The 20,075-nt window shown below is 36.7% G+C and overlaps 1 protein-coding gene across 4 annotated transcripts in view; it reads left to right on the top strand.

The window, feature by feature from the left end:
• COG6 (component of oligomeric golgi complex 6) overlaps nucleotides 1-20,075 on the top strand; it is a 94,801-nt gene that overhangs the window by 29,365 nt on the left and 45,361 nt on the right. For all 4 annotated transcript variants that reach the window (XM_058686647.1, XM_058686636.1, XM_058686654.1 and 1 more), the window contains exons 12-13: nucleotides 2,636-2,727; nucleotides 9,137-9,254. In XM_058686647.1, coding sequence (XP_058542630.1) covers nucleotides 2,636-2,727; nucleotides 9,137-9,254 — 210 coding nt within the window. The remainder of the gene's footprint in view (nucleotides 1-2,635; nucleotides 2,728-9,136; nucleotides 9,255-20,075) is intronic.

Below are 20,075 nucleotides of genomic sequence, written 5' to 3'. Positions count from 1 at the left end.
ATCAAGCTATAATTTTCTCAAATTAACACATTAGTGTAGGATTGTAAAATACATTTAAAAATAATCATTATCAAGGCACCTGGGTGGCTCAGTCGGTTAAGCGTCCAACTTCAGCTTGATCGTGATCATGGTCATGATCTCATGGTTCACAGGTTCAAGCCCCATGTCGGGCTCTGTGCTGACAGCTCAGAGCCTGGAGCCTGCTTCGGATTCTGTGTCTCCGCCTCTCTCCGCACTTCCCCTGCTTGTGCTCTGTCTCTGTCTCTCTCAAAAATAAACAAAAATTAAAAAAAAAAAAAAAGAATTAATGGATTGAGTCTTTGTTTTCCAAGTCTATGGGTGGTAAGATAATGCTTCTTTTTATATGACTGTTCTGGGTTGCAAAGCGATTACTAGCTAACATTTGAATTTTACCTTTCTTAATAAAAACTTACGATATGCTCAGACCTTCATACATTCTGGTGGGTTCTATGAAAATAAGTTTATATACAAAGATAAATGGCATGGAAAATAGAGCTGAATGCTGTATTGCATGGTACAGAAATAGTGCCCTCAGATTGCTGATGTGTACTGGGGAACAAACGTCTACTCTAAGCAGCCATCTACGATGTTAAGACAAAGGTTTGTTATTATCCCTTTCAGTCCTGCGTCCTCCTTTTGTCCCCTCCCCATAAACACAGATTCTCTCCATCTTTCTCTTGCTTTCTGACTCTTGTTTGCTCCAGCTCTCTCTTTGGCACTGGAATGGAGAGCTGCCATTGGGTCTTTTATCTCCTCCCAAGATTGTTGTCCAACCGCCTGTGGCCCCTTTGGCTACTTTTAATTTCTGCCTTTATCATCTCTGCCACTTCCGATACAGTTACAGTTTCTTGAGTGTTTATTATGTGCCAGGGACAGTTGGAAGCATGTTATGTCTGAGCCATTCTTCCCGTCACTGCTGTTAAGCTTTGCTAATAATGCTTGTTTTTCTCCAGCGCCTTCTACTTTCTAGTTGGTTCCTGCTGCCACCACCTCTGTAGTCTCTTTCAGCCTTTGTACATTTGTGTTTTTCTCTCATCGCCTGTTGTTTTTCCTGGGACTGTTGGCCTTTGCTGAAAATGGTGGTCCTCTTATGTCACCCTCAGAAAACAGTGTGGCAAACAACCTTCGTGTATTGGACATAAATCCCCTGATTTTTCAGCCTTTCTCTGTTCTTTTCATCGTAGCTGAAAGGATGCTGCTTTCCCGCAGAACCTCTGTGTGTGTGTGTGAAAAGAGGCGGAACTGGGTTTGTTTCCTCTTCCTTCCTCTGTGTCTTTCCTCTTTTCCTTCCCTCTTCCCCCTCCCTCTTCCTCCTTTCTCACTTGCTTGACAGAGTTGTCGTAAAGAGTATTTTTTTGATGCCTGAACATTTTTGGAGAGACTTTGCCAGATAGCTAAGATGCTGTTACAAATCTACTAGAGAAGAGCTGTCTATCTACAATTAGCATCTATTATATTTTGTCCTGATAATTACATTAACATTCAGAAAATATCACTTATTGATATATCATTTAAATCACTATTGAGGCAGGCCTTGGACCTAGAAAGAAATTGTAATGTGTAAATCGTGGTTTTTAAATTCACATGCTGTTCACAATTTATAATATTGTGTTAGTTAGCTCATCTACTAATGTCTAATGCCAAAAGATGTATAAATTTCATAAACATATTAATGTAAAGGTCATTTAATTTCTGTAATCTGAGAGGTATTTGTATGCTCACATACATACATTTATAAATCTATTTTAGCAAATCACATATGTTGGCATTATGACATATTCCAAAATCTAAGTACAGAGAAACTTCAGTTTTCAAAAGCATGTATTAAGCATCTGTTGTGTATGTACTGTTCTCCCAGATGCTGTGGAGATGTAAAAGCAGCAGAAAACAAATACAAGGTCTGTGTTTAGAATCTAGTTAGGAAACAGGAAGACACAATGTAAGCAGTGGCTTAAGAACAGATACAATATGTAAGGAAGTACATACCGGTGTAATTTAGCTTGCATTCATTAATTAGGGAATATAAAGTAAGGGATGGAATTTAATTAAAGATTCCTAGTAGTTAACCTTAAGAGAGATCGAGTTAACTTTGAACTAGATCTGATATTGCCCTGGTAGTCGTAATTAGACATATGTGTTGGTGCTAATTTAAAAAAGGAAATTCGGCATAACAGTTTGAAGATGAGAATTCTTTAATTTTTTTTTTTTCTGAATAGTTGATGATAGAGCAGTATTTGCATTGATAATCTGCTCTTAGGGAGGTAACAGCTGATTTGCAAATAGTGCTGAACTGAATTCCATTATATACTGGTAAAGAACCTCACAATGACCTCCTCATGTATTGGTTATTTTTGGTAGCGACTGCCTTCAAGCCAAATTCTGTAGGTAAAGGATTTTTTTTTTTTTTTTTTTTTGGTAGAGTATATCTGTGTTAAAATATTTCTGTTATTCTACTATCCCTTATAATTTAATATTCAGAGATTACTTAGAAGGAATTTTGTGATTTCTACAGAATTAAATTTTGTCTTTTTAAAATGCTGTTTAGACCACATGTGATTGTAGAATGAAAATTACGCCTTTAAGAAATGTTTAATTTTTTTTCACGTTTTCACAGGTTCGAATTGAGCAAGTAATAGTTGCTGAACCTGGGGCAGTTTTGTTATATAAAATTTCTAACCTCCTCAAATTTTACCATCATACAATCAGGTAAGTGGGATGGTTAAATGTGCTTGTTAGACCCTCTGTGATACGTTATTTCAGGTAGAAACACAGTATAAGGTTTTGGTTTTGTTTGCTTTCACCATTTGTTCGACTAAATATAAACCAGCAGAACCTCCACATCTTATGAATCATTATGTATGTGTTGTTTGTGCTGTATTTTAAGGTCCGCTGTTTCTTTTCCCTTTCTTCCCCAAACATAACTGTACGCACACACACACAGCCTATATAACAGTATAAGTTTGTAGTGTGAGTGTTTTTTTAGTTCTTCTGCATTAGTAAAAGAGATCCACGGTACCTACAGTAATTAGACATTACACTCAAAGTAGAGCACAATAAGTGAAGTGTCCTATTCTGGGTATAAATAATGTAAGTTTTTTTTTAACATTTAGTTTTCTATTAATGATAAAACAGAACTATAGCTTTGTCTGCTTTCAATAAAAGCTACTTTATCTGATTAGGAACCACTTATTTTCTCTATAATTTGATCTTTGACTCCAAAAGATTCATTTATCTTCACTTTGCAGTGATGGTATACACTTGAGCTTTATTATAAATGTCACTATAAGACCATATTCTGTGTCTTGTGTTCCATGTAGTTGTGTTAAAACAATGACCTTTCACACTATATTTTGGATAGTTTCCATTATTAGTCCATTAAAAATGATTTAACAATTATTCTTCATCCAGTATGTTAGTATCAGGAACAGAAGTCCAATTGTTAAAATCCAGGGGTTATTATAACTAATAGGAGAGGTGCAGGGATCTCTAGTTAAGGAAGCACCAAAAGACTATGGTGGTGACGTTCCCTACCTTCTAGTAGCTGAGGCTAGGCACCCAGAACTTCACAGTTAAGAGATGAAATTCACATGCTATTAGTAAATTAAAAAAAAAAAATTTTTTTAACACTTATTCATTTTTTGAGAGACAGAGAGAGAGAGCGCAAGTGGGGGAGGGGCAAAGAGAGGGAGACACAGAATCCGAAGCAGGCTCCAGGCTCTGAGTTGTCAGCACAGAGCCCGATGTGGGGCTCGAACTCACGGACCACAAGATCATGACTTGAGCCAAAGTCGGACGCTTAACTGACAGCCACAGAGGCACCCCGGTAAATTTTTAAACAAAACCAACAAGCCACAGGCTATATATAACTAATCAGTGATAGGATTTGGGTTAGTCCTCTAACATTTTAGATATAAATTTATTACCATCATTTGCCATGACTCAGAAGCAATAAATTAGTTTCAATTGTGATGTTGTAAGCTTCCTAAAATAAGAGAATGATACGTACTTAGAAAACACAACAGCAGCTGAAAGCAGCTAACACATAACTAATGCCGTATTAGGCAAAGGTAGTGGTAAATAATTTTTAAATTATTTATGTAGTAATACCCATGATGGTACTGAACAAAATTTATCATTTGAAGGTAAAGATAACTCAGTTTCTAATACAAAGAATGCTAAGAAAAATCATTTGGATTCTGAAGGTAATATATTTATTAGACTCTGAGAATTATAATTTTTCTATCTTTGAAAGTGATGATTTTGAGGATGACAGTTGGATCTTTTGATCATTTTTTTCCATGTACTTTTTTTACTTGTTCACATATTTCCTCATTTAGTCAATTAAAAAATTGATTGCAGACGTCAGTCTACTAGATGCTAAAGATATGGCAGTGAACAAAACCGCTTAAACTTACATTCTAATGGGGAGAAAGACAAACAAGTATAAAATAATAATTTAAAAATTTTTTTTTTCAACGTTTTTTATTTATTTTTGGGACAGAGAGAGACAGAGCATGAACGGGGGAGGGGCAGAGAGAGAGGGAGACACAGAATCGGAAACAGGCTCCAGGCTCTGAGCCATCAGCCCAGAGCCCGACGCGGGGCTCGAACTCACGGACCACGAGATCGTGACCTGGCTGAAGTAGGACGCTTAACCGACTGTGCCACCCAGGCACCCCTAAAATAATAATTTAGATAGTGCTAAGGGCAACGAGGAGAAATAAAGCAGGAGAAAGGAAACGAAGTATAGGGAGTGACCACATATGAGCAAGTGTATGTGCATGGGGCTATTTTAAAGGCCTTTTGGTGGAGGTGATATTTGAACACAGACCTGCACAGCGTGAAGGAGTCGGGCATGTGAAGATCTTGGTAAAGAGCATCCTAGACAGGGTATTCTGGTCCTGAAGCTGGAAAAAGCTTGCATTTTACAGGACCAGAAGGAAGGCCAGTGGTTGGAATAGATTGAATGGAAGGAGTAGGGAGGAATGAAATCAGAGAGGTAAGCAAAGGCCAGATCATGTAGGACTTTGTAGGCTATGGTGAAGATTTTGATTTTATACTGAGAGGGTTGGAGAAGATGTATGTGTGTGGGGGTGGGTGGGGATGTTTCAGTGACTTGAGCTGATTTATGATATATAAGGTGACTCTGGACACTGTGGATAATGTAGTGTACTGGGGTAAAGGGGAACAAGGTATTTAGGAAGCAGTCTGTGTTCTGAGCAGAGATGGTGATGTGTCAGAGTGATAGTCTTGGAGGTCCAGAGACAATAGGAAATATATATGGACTAGGTAGGGTGAAATGTGGGGAGTCTGGGACGAATTCTTGGCTTTTGGTTTGAACAGTTAGATGGGTGGTATTGTCGTTTGCTGAGAGGGAGGATGCTGGAGAGGAACAGGTTTATGGGAGTGGGTGGGTGCTGAAGAGTTCAGCCCAGTTTTGGCCATGTGGGATTCAGCATCCCTGTGAACGTGTGGTGGGATGTGTTGAGTGAGCAGACAACAGAGAAGTCAGGGCTGAACCTATACATCTGGTAGTTTGCAGCATATAGATGGTATTTGAAGCAACAGGACTAGGTAAGATCACTTAGCAAGTAAGTACAGATGAAGAAGAGGCCTAAGACTGAGACCTGGGGAGCTCTCATATTTAGAGGTTAGAAAGAAAAGAAACCCACAAAGAAAATTGGGGAAAAATAGGAGACGCGCAAATTTTCAAAAAAAAAAAAAAAAATGCCCCCTATACATTCAAACTCCCAGAGGATAGATTCCATCAAAAGGCAATAGTAAACGAGGCAAAGGAAGATGCAGAATCCATGAAAACAGGGAATCCAGCATACTTTGATTACATTTCCTTACTTGTAAACCTTTTTCTCTCTGTACTTAGTAATTGCTTTGTTTTTGTATTTGCTTACTTTCCTATGTCCTGATCGCTGTTTTAGACCCAAATTTTTTTTTTTCTTTTACTATATAATTTATCATCAAGTTAACATGCAGTGTATACAGTGTGCTCTTGGCTTTGGGAGTAGATTCCTGTGATACATCACTTACATACAACACCCAGTGCTTATCCCAGCAGGTGCCCTCATCGATGCCCATCATCTATTTTCCCCACCCCCCTCCCCTCCACCCCCATCAAACCTCAGTTTGTTCTCTGTATTTAAGAGTCTCCTATGGCTTGTCTTCCTCTCTGTCTGTAACTATTTTTTTTTTCCTTCCCTTCCTCCATGGTCTTAAGTTTCTTAAATTCCACATATGAGTGAAAACAAGATTTCTGTCTTTCTCGGACTTACTTCACTTAGCATAATACCCTCTAGTTCCATCCACATCGTTGCAAATGGCAAGATTTCATTCTTTTTCATTGCTAAGTAGTATTCCATTGTATAAATATACTACAGCTTCATCTATTCATCAGTTGATGGGCATTGGGCTCTTTCCATATTGTTGAAAGCACTGCTATAAACATTGGGGTACATGTACCCCTGTCCTGTATCCTTTGGATAAATTCCTGGTAGTGCTTTGCTGCAGACCCAAACCCTTAAGTGGACTCCACATTTTCTCACCGTGTAGTCAAGCACATCTACCAATTCTTCCCAACTTCTCTCCCCTCTTCCCTTCCTGCATTCCTCTTGGAACCCTCATTCTCTTCCTCCAGTCTGGACTGGTTACTTTCTGGCCTCCTGCAAGGCTGTGACACTGGGGTTTGTCTTCTTCATCAGCCTGCTCATTCCCTTATGTTGAATTCCCTGATGCCTCAGTTAGCTCTGAATAGTATTTACATGCCTGTAATATTGTAAACGTTGAGTGTTTATTCACCAGAACCCTGTGATATAACTGTGTTAAAGAGCCTGGGAAAGCTGAAGTTTGGGTATATTGTGGTGGGGGATGAGCATTATGTTAAGAGAATTTGACTCTCATCTTCCATAGCAGGGTTTTTGTAAATAATACCTAAAATTGAAAAATCAAGTAATGGCAGGATAAGCATGTTGGGTATAAATATGGAGTGAAATGCAATAACCATCTGTAAGTACTTGGCCCAGTTACTGGTACCTGTTGAGTACTTTGCAACCATTAGTAAATTCTAGATCTGAGTAAGTGCAAAATATGGCCGATAACTCCAATTTTTTTTTTTAAATGAATGTAAACGTATGTTGTTATCTCTCCAAAGTTTTCATTAAAATGTCAGTTTCTGGGCGCCTGGGCGGCTCAGTCCGTTAAGTGTCCAACTCTTGATTTCAGCTCAGGTCATAATTGATCTCATGGTTCGTGAGTTCAAGTTCCGCATCAGGCTCTCTGCTGACAGCACAGAGCCTGCTTGGGATTCTCTCTCCCTCTCTCTCTGCCCCACCCCAACTCACTCTCTCTCTCTCTCAAAATAAATAAATAAACATTAAAGAAATTTTTAAATATCAGTTTCTGTTTGTATCCATTCAGTTTTTTCCCCTGTTGCTTGGTGTATTTTACTATTCAGAAGCATACTTATTTTTATTGTATGTATAGGCATGTGTGGGAATTTCTTTCAGTTTATTTTGGTGTTTAGCTTATACTATTTTTAATTGAAATACTTTCTTTTTTGTAAATATAGGTATCATGGCTACCTGTTTAGGAATTTGCTTTTATTTTGCTGTTTACTTTATATATATGTTTGTTAATTTGGTTTGCCTGCATTAACTATATAAGAATTCATTCCAATTTGTTTTAGTTTCAGAATGTATTGAAGTAAATGGCATCAGTATTTGCTTTTATAACATGTCATGTGTAATATATCAGTTTTCTGTAAATTGGCTTTTTTTGTTTGTTTGTTTACTATCTAATGGTATTTAGTAATGCCATTATATTTATTTTCAGCAATCTAAATTTCTTTTAGGTATAGTAAGATGGTATTGTGCCATTAGAAATTAGGATTTCCTACTGGATTATGGTATATTTTCACATCAACAAAAACCTTTTCTCCTAATATCAAATTTTTAAATGACTTTCAGTACATGAATTAGAATAAAATTGGGAATTGTTTCATATACAGGCTTGTTTTACATTCTAGCAAAAATGAGAAAATTCCTTAGATAGGCCTAAGAAATATCCTTGTAATAGCAAATTGAGGAGTATAGAGTGTGCTAATAATTAGATTTTTTTTTTTTAATTTTTTTTTTTTCAACGTTTTTTATTTATTTTTGGGACAGAGAGAGACAGAGCATGAATGGGGGAGGGGCAGAGAGAGAGAGGGAGACACAGAATCGGAAGCAGGCTCCAGGCTCCGAGCCATCAGCTCAGAGCCTGACCCGGGGCTCGAACTCACGGACCGCGAGATCGTGACCTGGCTGAAGTCGGACGCTTAACCGACTGCGCCACCCAGGCGCCCCTAGATATTTTAAAATATTACAAGATTTTTCATATTCAGTCTAAATTTGCTGCTACTTAGGCAGTTGTATAAAAATTGAGAAACTTTATAATTTATATATGATGTCAGAGTTTTTTGTTTTGTTTTACTCACCTTTTTTTAATGTTTACTTATTTTTGGGGGCGAGAGAGAGAGAGAGAGAGAGAGAGAGAGAGAGAGAACAAGTGGGGGAGGGGCAGAAAGAGAGAAGGACAGAAGATCCAAAGCAGGCTCTGCATTGTCAGCATACAGCCCGATGCGGGGCTCCAACTCACGAACCACAAGATCATGACCCAAGCCGAAGTCAGACACTTAACTGATTAAGCCACCCAGGCGCCCCGGTGTAAGAGTTTTAATGGAAAGAATAAATCAGTGTTAATGAAATTTAAATATTTTATGAATGGAGTTATTATTGATGGAATGGCTTCCTTAAAGTTAAAATTAGGTCTTGGATAATCAAGACATGCGTTTACCGTAATAGAGAAAAATAGATGGATTTGCATCTTATAAGTGTTTTTCTAAAAGAGATTGTGAAACACTGGAAACATTTGTTTGTTACCTAACTCTTAAGTAAAATATCTCTGTCATTTTTATGTGAAACTAAAGTAGTTGTTTTTAATTCACAGCTTATATTCCCCATACATACTTTTATTTTAAATCTAGATCTTTTAAGCGAATTATATTCAGTTAAAGAACTCATTGTGTCAGGCTTGTTTTGCAACCTGAAATATTCTTTGCTTTTAGTGGCATTGTTGGAAATAGTGCAACTACATTATTGACTACCATTGAAGAAATGCATTTGCTAAGCAAAAAAATATTCTTCAATAGCTTGAGTCTTCATGCAAGTAAATTAATGGACAAGGTATGTTTGGAAAATGCAGCTCTTAAACTATGTGAGTGTGAGTTTTGCACATTTAAAAATGTTTTGCTGTTTTTACATTGGTAATTTGTTCCCATTCCATACAGTGTTGTTTTGAGTTCTTCCTGTGAACAATTAAATTTACTTTGAGATGACTTTACTGGATCTGGGCTTATAGGCTGGGTTCCTGGAACAGTATAACACTGAGTCATAATTAGAGGTAGAATCTCAAGCCTTAGTTTCACTACCAGTTTTCTATAACCAAAAAGTTGTAATTAAAGCAAACTTACTATATTTAGGTCAGGGCTAAGATGACATACAGATTGGAAAACTGAAACTCTTACTGAATGTTTTTTTCTAAACAGTTTGCTTATAGTTTTACTCTCTGATGGTCCAGCTTTGTCCTTAAGAAATTTATGCTCCTTTGAGTTATATACTGCAATTAATTATGAAAATAAACAAGATAATAAAAAACTCCCACCGGAAACAAGTAAAGCACCACAACAAAAATCTGGTAACAAAAATCTGAGAGTCTCAAGAGCTAATATTTTCAACTGAGCAGTGTGTTGTGATAAGACCTTAAGGAATGGATTTACAATAAGCAAACCCTTTTTTATTTTTATTTCATTATTAAGGACTCAGGTCTTTTAAGGATGCATCACAATCAACATACTAGCTTTTTTTTTTTTTTTCTTTTAATCATACCACTCTAATAGTCTGGCTATGTTAGACCCAGAATTGTAATATAGAATAGTTGGTAGCATTCCAATCCTGAGTTATCTGGTCAAATTTTACATCCCTAAGTTCAGAGAAGCTTAGGAGTCTGACCTCCTATAGGACTCAAATTCTTTTGGAAAAGCAACATGAATTTATGGACCTGGACCCACTTATGTTTTTTTCTGTTGTATGTATTTTTGTTTATGTAAGTTTACTAGTAGTCTGTTTTTTTTTTTCTTAAGATTTTATTTATTTATTTATTTAGTTTTCTAAACTTTTTTATCGTCAAGTCAGTTAACATACAGTGTAGTCTTGGCTTCAGGAGTAGATTCCCATGATTCATCACTTCCATACAACACCCAGTGCTCATCCCAACAAGTGCCCTCCTCAGTGCCCATCACCCATTTTCCCTACCCCTATCAACCCTGTTCTCTGTTTAAGAGACTCTTATGGTTTGCTTCTCTGTTTGTATCTTACTTTTCCTTCCCTTTCCCTATGGTCATATGTTAAGTTTCTCAGATTCCAACATATGAATGAACTCATATGATATCTGCCTTTCTCTGACTAACAGTTCTGGTTATGTATATGTTTACATGAGTTCTTACTTAAACAAAAATTTTTTAAAATAGTTCATGTGTACTTTGAATATGAACAAACATTTGCTAGCTGATGAGAGTACAGTGGCAAACAAGATTGGTTGGCCTCGGGTTGCTTCTCCTTTGGTGGAAAATAGTCCACTGATTAAATTAATCAGCGGTTGCCATAGAACCACATGTTTTATGAAAGACATGTGCCCAAGGTGCAATGCTAGCACAAAAGGAGAAGGAGCTTTCCAGAGAGGGAGATAGAAGGCTTAAACTTGGAAGGACGTAGAATTTAAATAGGTAGATAAGGGGGTAGACAGAGGCTATCCTAAGTAGGGGAAATAAAAAGAATGTGTAAGAGCACAAGCTGTGAGTCACCAGTAAACAAATATTTCATTTATTAAAAAGTCACCTGGGGGCGCCTGCGTGGTTCAGTTGGTTAAGTGTCCAACTTCGGCTCAGGTCATGATCTCGTAGTTCGTGAGTTCCAACCCTGCATTGGGCTTTCTGCTGTCAGCACAGAGCCCGCTTCAGATCCTCTGTCCCCCTCTCTCTTTGCCTCTTCCCTGCTCCTTCTCTTTCTCTCAAAATAAATAAATTTAAATTAAAAAAAAAAAAATCATTTGGAAAGTGGTGTAGCATGTAGATAGGAGAGAGACCAGGTTGCAGACAGGAAGATTATGGGAGTATCAAGGTAGTTTTTTATGAAAATCATGATCTAAGGTAGAGATTCTAGGAACAGCCATGAAGGAACACATTCTTAAAGGGGTAAAGGTAAACCTTCAGAATTTGGTGACTGATTGAATATGGGTACATGAGAGGGAGGAACCTAAAATAATTCCTGTGTTACCAACCTGGGAATATTGATAGTAATCACAAGTGTCTGTAACCTGGAAAGATGGTAAAATTTACAGGATAAAGATGATATTGCTGACATTAGTTAGACAGGATACCTTGAGATACCCTATTTTGTCTTATCTAGTTGGGAGCTGTACAATGGGTTTAGATAGTTTTACATATAGAAGATAGTTGGATCCATGGATTTGGATGAGGTCACTAGGAATCATGTTTAATAAGAGCAGAGTTCTCAGACACACAGTCTTGGGAAACCCTGACATTAAAGAGAAGAAAAGAAGCCCACCGTGGTGGGATGCTGAGGGAGGATGATGGGAGACTCAGGAGAAAAGCGAGGAAAGGGTTTTCTCAGAAAAGCCAAGAGAATAGAGTTTCAGGAAGCAGGACATGGTTAATGACAGATACCGTATAAAGAGTTCTAGTAAAAAAAGGACAGTAGATTTGTTATCTTGGGCAACATATAGGGATCCGTGACGTACTGAGAACAATTGTAGCTGTGTGCTGAGGACAGGAGCCAGACTGTAGAATGTGGAAAAGCGCACGGATGTGCTTATTACCCAAAGTTTTACCGGTTGGAAAACATGTGGGCTGCAGACTGAAAACATAGTAGGCATTCATATTTTTGAAATTTGAAAGAGAACAACAAAACAAAATGGTAAAAGGAAAGATGGAATTAAATTTCTGTGATAAATTAGGAAACAGGAAAAATAGATTTTTTGAGAAGATCAACAAAATTGACAACCTTCTGGCAATTCTTTAACCAAAAAAAAAGAATTAAAAATTAGAATATCAGAAATTTGAGATATTAACCAGAGATACGAACTAAAATTTATTAGAAAATATCATATTAAAATGTAACAGTCTTATGCTAAAATAATCTGAAAATCTGAATAAAAAGAGTGATTTTAGGACAATATAAGTGGACAAAAGGGTAAAAAAAGAAGTGGAAAACTTGAATACCCCTGGCGAGGGAAGAAAAATTATTGGAGAACATGCTGCTAGGCTTAGTTGAGGCTATACAGATAGTTTCATCCACACCTATGAACAGATAATTATCCAGAACACAGGAAAATATAGAAGAATTCCCAGTTCAATTTAGGTGTTGTAACACTGACATAAAAGCCTTTAGAAGACAGTACAAAAGTGAAAATCACAAATCAGTCACTTTAAATTAAAAAAAAAAAGTTAAAAATACCATTAAGCCAAATCCAGCATTATGTTCAAAACAAGCATGGGTTATTTGCAGAAATACAAGAATGTTTAAGTGTTAGAAAATACATTAAATATCTCAGTGTTAAATAAGAAAATTTTATATTATCATGATAGTTGATCAGGTTGTTGGAGGAAAAATCTTACTAAATAAGAAAGCAAAAATTCTTCTTTAACCATGTAAAGATAAGTAAAACTAACAGCCCACATTATAATGAACACAGAAGCACTACCAATATACTCTATGTAAGTCAAGAAAGAATAAGACAAGAATGCTTGCCAATAACATTTTTAAATAATAGAAAGACCAGATTAAAAAGTGAGAGGTATAAGTATTTCAAAGGAGGAGACATTAGATTATTTATAGATGCTATGATTGTCTACTTCAAAAACCCAAGAAAATTAACTGAAAAGTTTTAGAACTAGTAAATGTATTTAGGAAGTTATTTGGTGACCAGATCAATACACAAAAATAGTTTTCAGGGAACGTGGTGAAGTTGGAGGCACCTGTAATCTGTCCCTGCACCGAGACAAAAATTGCACTGACAGAATCCATCTCCCTCTCAAAATAAATAAATAAAACTTAAAGTGCTCAAAGAAGAAAAAAAATCAAGATGGTCTTTCAAAAGTGAGGGCATTCTTTCACAAAAATGAGACCTTCCCAAATAAAATAAAGCTGAGGGAGCTCATTACTACTAGCCCTGCCCTGTAAGAAATGCTTAAGGGAGCCCTGCAGGGTGAGATGTAAGGACAGTAGACAGTAACTCCAAGCTTTATGAAGAAATAAAGATCTCGGTAAAGGTAAATACACAAGCAACTAAAAGTCAGTATTGTAACAAATGTTTGAACTCCACTTTTTGTTACATAATTTAAGAGCCTAATATCTTCTAAAAATAATATTTGCTGTACAAGCTAGCATTGTTGTGACTTTGGTTTGTAATTCCATTTTTTGTCTACATGATGCATTTAAGAGGCTAATGCATTTAAAATAATTATTGGTTTGTATTTCGTGACATCAGCTACTGACAGGGTGGGGGTGGAGCTGTAAAGGAGCAGAGGTTTTTTGTAGGTTATTGACGTTAGCTGGTATAAAGTCAAATTAGAGTGTTACATAATTTTCAGACCTTAAACGTAATCCCCATGGGAAACACAAAGAAAATAGCTAAATATACACAAAAAGAAATGAGAATTGAAATGTTGCATTCACTATAAAAACCAACTTAAAAAAAGACAATAATGCAGGAAATGAGAGACAAAAAAAGACTATAAGGTATATAGAAAATAATAGCAAAATGGTAGAAGTTTCTTCTTACCAGTATTTACCTTGAATATAAACAGGTTAAATTCTCCAGTAAAAAGATAAGAGATTGGCAGAATGGATAAAACTACAAGATGCAACTATATGCTGTCTACAGGAGACTTATTTTACATCTAAAGACACATAATGAAAGTGAAAGGGAGGAGAAAGATAATCCATGTAAATACTAACCAGAAGAGAGCAAACGTGGTGATAACATCAGACAAAATAAACGTTATTATTTTTTTTAATATATGAAATTTATTGTCAAATTGGTTTCCATACAACACCCAGTGCTCATCCCAAAAGATGCCCTCTTCAATGCCCATCGCCTACCCTACCCTCCCTCCCACCCCCCATCAACCCTCAGTCTGTTCTCAGTTTTTAAGAGTCTTTTATGCTTTGGCTCTCTCCCACTCTAACCTCTTTTTTTTTTTTTTTTTTTTCTTTCCTTCCCCTCCCCCATGGGTTTCTGTTAAGTTTCTCAGGATCCACATAAGAGTGAAAACATATGGTATCTGTCTTTCTCTGTATGGATTATTTCACTTGGCATCACACTCTCCAGTTCCATCCACGTTGCTACAAAGGGCCATATTTCATTCTTTCTTATTGCCACGTAGTACTCCATTGTGTGTATAAACCACAATTTCTTTATCCATTCATCAGTTGATGGACATTTAGGCTTTTTCCACAATTTGGCTATTGTTGAGAGTGCTGCTATAAACACTGGGGTACAAGTGCCCCTATGCATCAGTACTCCTGTATCCCTTGGGTAAATTCCTAGCAGTGCTACTGCTGGGTCATAGGGTAGGTCTATTTTTAATTTTTGAAGAACCTCCGCAGTGTTTCCCAGAGTGGCTGTACCAGTTTGCATTCCCACCAACAGTGCAAGAAGGTTCCCATTTCTCCACATCCTCTCCAGCATCTATAGTCTTCTGATTTGTTCATTTTGGCCACTCTGACTGGCGTGAGGTGATATCTGAGTGTGGTTTTGATCTGTATTTCCCTGATGAGGAGCGACGTTGAGCATCTTTTCATGTGCCTGTTGGCCATCTGGATGTCTTCTTTAGAGAAGTGTCTATTCATGTTTTCTGCCCATTTCTTCACTGGATTATTTGTTTTTCGGGTGCGGAGTTTGGTGAGCTCTTTATAGATTTTGGATACTAGCCCTTTGTCCGATATGTCATTTGCAAATATCTTTTCCCATTCCGTTGGTCGCCTTTTAGTTTTGTTGATTGTTTCCTTTGCTGTGCAGAAGCTTTTTATCTTCATGAGGTCCCAATAGTTCATTTTTGCTTTTAATTCCCTTGCCTTTGGGGATGTGTCAAGTAAGAAATTGCTGCAGCTGAGGTCAGAGAGGTCTTTTCCTGCTTTCTCCTCTAGGGTTTTGATGGTTTCCTGTCTCACATTCAGGTCCTTTATCCATTTTAAGACAAAATAAACTTTAAGTCAAAAATTATTATAGGAGATAAATAAGGGCAATTGGATATTAATCAAAGGTTCAGTACAGCAAGAACATAAAACAATTATTAAACTTTACTTAACTGATGACAAACAGCAAAATATATGAAGCCAAAACTAACAGAATTGAAGGGAGAAATAGATCTGTATTTATAGTTGGAGACTTCAGTAACCTATTTGTATTAATAGAATAATCAGACAGAAGTTGACACAGTCAACTGGTAAGATCTAATGAACGTATACAAAGCACTCTACCCAACAAAAACAACAGTGTACACGTTCTTCTGAAGTACACATTGCTCATTTTCCATGGTAGTTGTATGTTAGGCCACAAATTGATCTTAGTATATTTTAAAAGATAGATATGATACAAATTGTCCTCTCTGACCACAACAGGATAAAGTTACAAATCAGTAACAAAAAGAAAACTGAATTTACTCACAAATCTATAGAAATTTAATCATAAACTACTTAGAGACAAATGAAAATGAAAACACAACATGTCAAAACTTACAGGATGCAGTGAAAGTGGTATCAAGGGGAAACTATAGCTATAAATACTTACATTTAAAAATAAAGAAAGGCCCCTGGGTGGCTCAGTGGGTTGGGCATCCAACTTTTGATTTCAGCTCAGGTCATGATCCCTGGGTTCTGGAGCTCTGTGCTGAGTGTGGAGCCTGCTTAAGATTCTCTCTCTTTCCTTCTACCCCTCTCCCCTGCTTGCAATCTCTCTCTCTCAAAAAACAACATAAAATAAGAAAGATGTCAAATCATCAACTAAATTTACAGCTTCAGGGATGAGAAAAGAATACACTGAACTCAAATCTAACAGAAAGGAAATAATAAAGACTAGAGCAGTCTTTATTCTAATCTAAATGGAGATTAGAAAAACAAAGAGAAAATCAGTCAAACCAAAATATGGTTCTTTGAATATGTCAACGAAATTGACAAACCGTTACCTAGTCTAGACTAAGAAAAAAGAGAAGATTCATATTACTAAAATTAGAAATGAAAGTGAGACATTACTACCAATTATATGGAAATAAAAAGGACTTTAAGAGAGTATTAATGAACAACGATATGCCAACAAATTGGATAATCAGATAAAATGGACAAATTCCTAGAAATACAAAAGCTACCAGGACTCATGAAGAATTAGATTGAATAGACCTATAACTAGTAGAGAGATCGAATCAGTAATCAAAAATCAATTGCACACCCACTCTGCAAACAAAAGCCCTAGATCTCTTGGCTTCACTGGTGAGTTCTACTAAACATTTAAAGAACTAGTATCAGTCCTTCTCAAACTTTTTTTAAAAATTGAAGAGGAGGGGCGCCTGGGTGGCGCAGTCGGTTAAGCGTCCGACTTCAGCCAGGTCACGATCTCGCGGTCCGTGAGTTCGAGCCCCGCGTCAGGCTCTGGGCTGATGGCTCGGAGCCTGGAGCCTGTTTCCGATTCTGTGTCCCCCTCTCTCTCTGCCCCTCCCCCGTTCATGCTCTGTCTCTCTCTGTCCCAAAAATAAATTTAAAAATGTTAAAAAAAAAAAAAAAAAAAAAAATTGAAGAGGAGGGAACACTTCTTAAATCATTCCATGAGGCCAGTCTTACCCTGAAACCAAAGCCAGAAAAAGACACTACAAGAAAAGGAACTAGAGGGGCGCCTGGGTGGCTCAGTCGGTTGAGTGTCCGACTTCGGCTCAGGTCATGATGTCGCTGCTCGCGAGCTCCATGTTGGGCTCTGTGTTGACAACTCAGAGCCTGGAGCCCACTTTGGATTCTGTGTCTCCCTCCCTTTCTGCCCCTCCCCTGCTCATGCTCTGCCTCTCTCTCTCAAAAATAAATAAACATTAAAACAAACAAACAAAATAGTCTTGCAAGTTCTAGCCATAGCGTTAAGAAAGAGAAACAAAAGTTACCCAAATTGGAAAGGCAAAAGTAAAATTGTCTTTGTAGATGATGTGATCTTATATGTAGAAAACCCTAAAGATTCTAGCAAAAAAATGAACAAACAAAAAAAACTAGTGAGTGACTTCAGCAAAGTAGCAGGGTGTAAAATCAATACCAAAAAATCCGTTACATTTCTATACACTAACAATGGAAAGGAAATTATGAAAAAATTCTATTTATAATAGCATTAAAAAGAATAAAATGCTTAGGAATTAACCAAGGAGATGATAGACTTGTACAATGAAAACTATAAATGTTGCTGAAAGAAATTGAGGAGGACATAAATCAATGGAAAGACATCCCATGTTCATAGATTAGAAGACTTTCTATTATTAAGATATCAATTCAAAACAATTATAGATTCAGTATAATTCTTACCAAAATCTCAAGGACATTTTTTTCAAAAATAGAAAAACCCATTCTATAATTCATGTGGAATCTCACAGGATCCTGCATAGCCAAAACAATCTTGAAGAAAGCTAGAGGATTCACATTTCCTAATTTCAGAACTTAATACAAAGCAACAGTAATGAAAACAATGTAGTATTAACATAAAGGCAGATACATAGCGCAATGAAATAGAATAGAGAACCCAGGAATAAACCCTTGCTTTTATGGTCAAAAGATTTTGGCAAGGATGCCAAAACCATCCTATGGGGAAAGGAACATCGTGTTGGGAAAACTGGATAATCACATGCAAAAAATGAAGTTAGACCCTTATCTAACACCATATACAAAAATTAAATAAGATCAAAGACTTAAAGGTAGACCTAAAATTATAAAATTCTTAAAATAGGACAAAAGCCTCACAACATTGTATTTGGAACACATAGAATATATGAGGACTTTCAAAACTCAACAACAACAAAATAGTCTGACACAAAAATAGGCAAAAGATAAATAGCACACATGGAACATTTTCTAGGATAGAAATAAGGTAGGCTACAAAAGAAATCTTAGCAAATTCAGAGACTTAAACTATATCAGCTATCTTCCCTGACCACAATGATATGAAACTGAAATCAGTAACAAGAGGAAAACTGGAAAATTTAACATGGAAATTGAACAACACACTCCTGATCAACCAAGGGATCAAAGAAGAAATTAAAAGGGAAATAAAAAAGTTTCTTGAGACAAATGAAAATGGAAATTCTACATACCAGAAGTAATGGGATACAGCAAAACCAGTTCTAAGAGGGAAGTTCATAGCAATAAACACTTAGGTTAAGAAGCAAGCGAAAGCCCAAGTAACCTTCCTGTACACCTTAGGGAACGATAGAAAGAACAAACTGAGCCCAAAGTTAACAGAAGGAAAGAGATAATAAAGGTTAGAGCAGAAGTAGATGAAATACAGAACAGGAAAACAATAGAAAGGATTAACTAAACTAAGAGTTGGTTCTTTGTAAAGATGAACAAAATTGACAAACTATTAGCTAGACTAACCAAGCAAAATAGAAGACCCAAATCAAAACTATAAACAAAAAAGGAGACATTTCAACTGATTTTTTGGAAGAGTTTGAGAAAGACTGATGTGAATTCTTTAAATGCTTGGTGAAATATAACAGTGAAGCCATCTAGTCCTGGGCTTTCTTTAAAATTTTTTAAACTGATTTCATCTCCTTACTAGCAGTTGGTCTATTCAGATTTTCTGTTTCACCCTAATTCAGTTTTGGCAGGTTGCATTCCTTCTAGGTTGTCCACAGTTTGTTGGTATATAGTTGTACATAGTACCTCTTATGATCCTTTGTTTATTTGTCATATCAGTTGTAGTGAGCACTTAGTGTTGGCCACACACACACATACACTAATGGTTAAAATGGTTACATAATCAGGAAGAAAGGAAAGAGTAATATCCCTATATGCCAGATCTCATGGGACTTATTAGTTCGGTGAATAACTAGTTCCCTTCATTTTGTGCTTATTATCTTTTGCACCCTTTTCATCGTGCCATGCTTACTTTGCAAGAACACCTTGAATTAAGCTTGTCAATTTCTCTTTTGTATACTGACTGCTGAGTACTCCTGAAGAAAATCATGTAGACATGCAGACTGGATTTACCAAAACTCACCATCTCCAACCTCAGCGAAGCCCGCCATAATGGCAGTCGTACAAATGCTTAAGCAGCCATTCCTGTTTACCTGTCACCCATTTTCTCAAATCTATGCTTGCTCCTACTTAGATTGCCAGCCTTTGCTAACATTGGATAATAGGCATTGTAAAATACCTTTGCCATTACACTATATGAGCAAAAAGTGACATCTTTTTGGGGGGGGGGTGTTCAACAATTCTAGTGAGAATGAACATTGAAAATATGTTTATTGGCTGTTTGTGAGTTGCTTGTTCATGCCCTTTGCCATTTTCCTACTGGGTTTTGTCTTATTATTTTCTGATACTCTTTATACATTAGGAATATTAGCTGTCACTTTTATTAGAAATATTTTCTCCAGGTCATTGTTGGCCTTTTCCATTTGCCTATAGTATTTTCTGACACATTACTTCTGGTTTTTACATAGTAAAATCTGAAGTTTTTGTTGTTGTTGGTAGTGGTGGTTTTTTTCTTTGCGGGGTCGGGGTGGGGGTTCCCTTTGGGAGTATGTGATGCTTGAAAACTTCCCCACAACCAGAAAATATAGTTAGAATTTAATATATGATAGCATCTGTCAGTGGGACAATATTAGATTATTTAATAAAGTTATTTAGATGCATGTTCTTAGGTGTTTTTGTGGTTTCATTTTTACATCAATTTTTAATCTA

Source organism: Neofelis nebulosa, chromosome 1 (assembly GCF_028018385.1).
Source record: "Neofelis nebulosa isolate mNeoNeb1 chromosome 1, mNeoNeb1.pri, whole genome shotgun sequence".
NCBI lineage: Eukaryota > Metazoa > Chordata > Mammalia > Carnivora > Felidae > Neofelis > Neofelis nebulosa.
The sequence above is the reverse complement of the archived record's forward strand: the minus strand, read 5'-3'. Positions and strand labels throughout refer to the sequence as shown.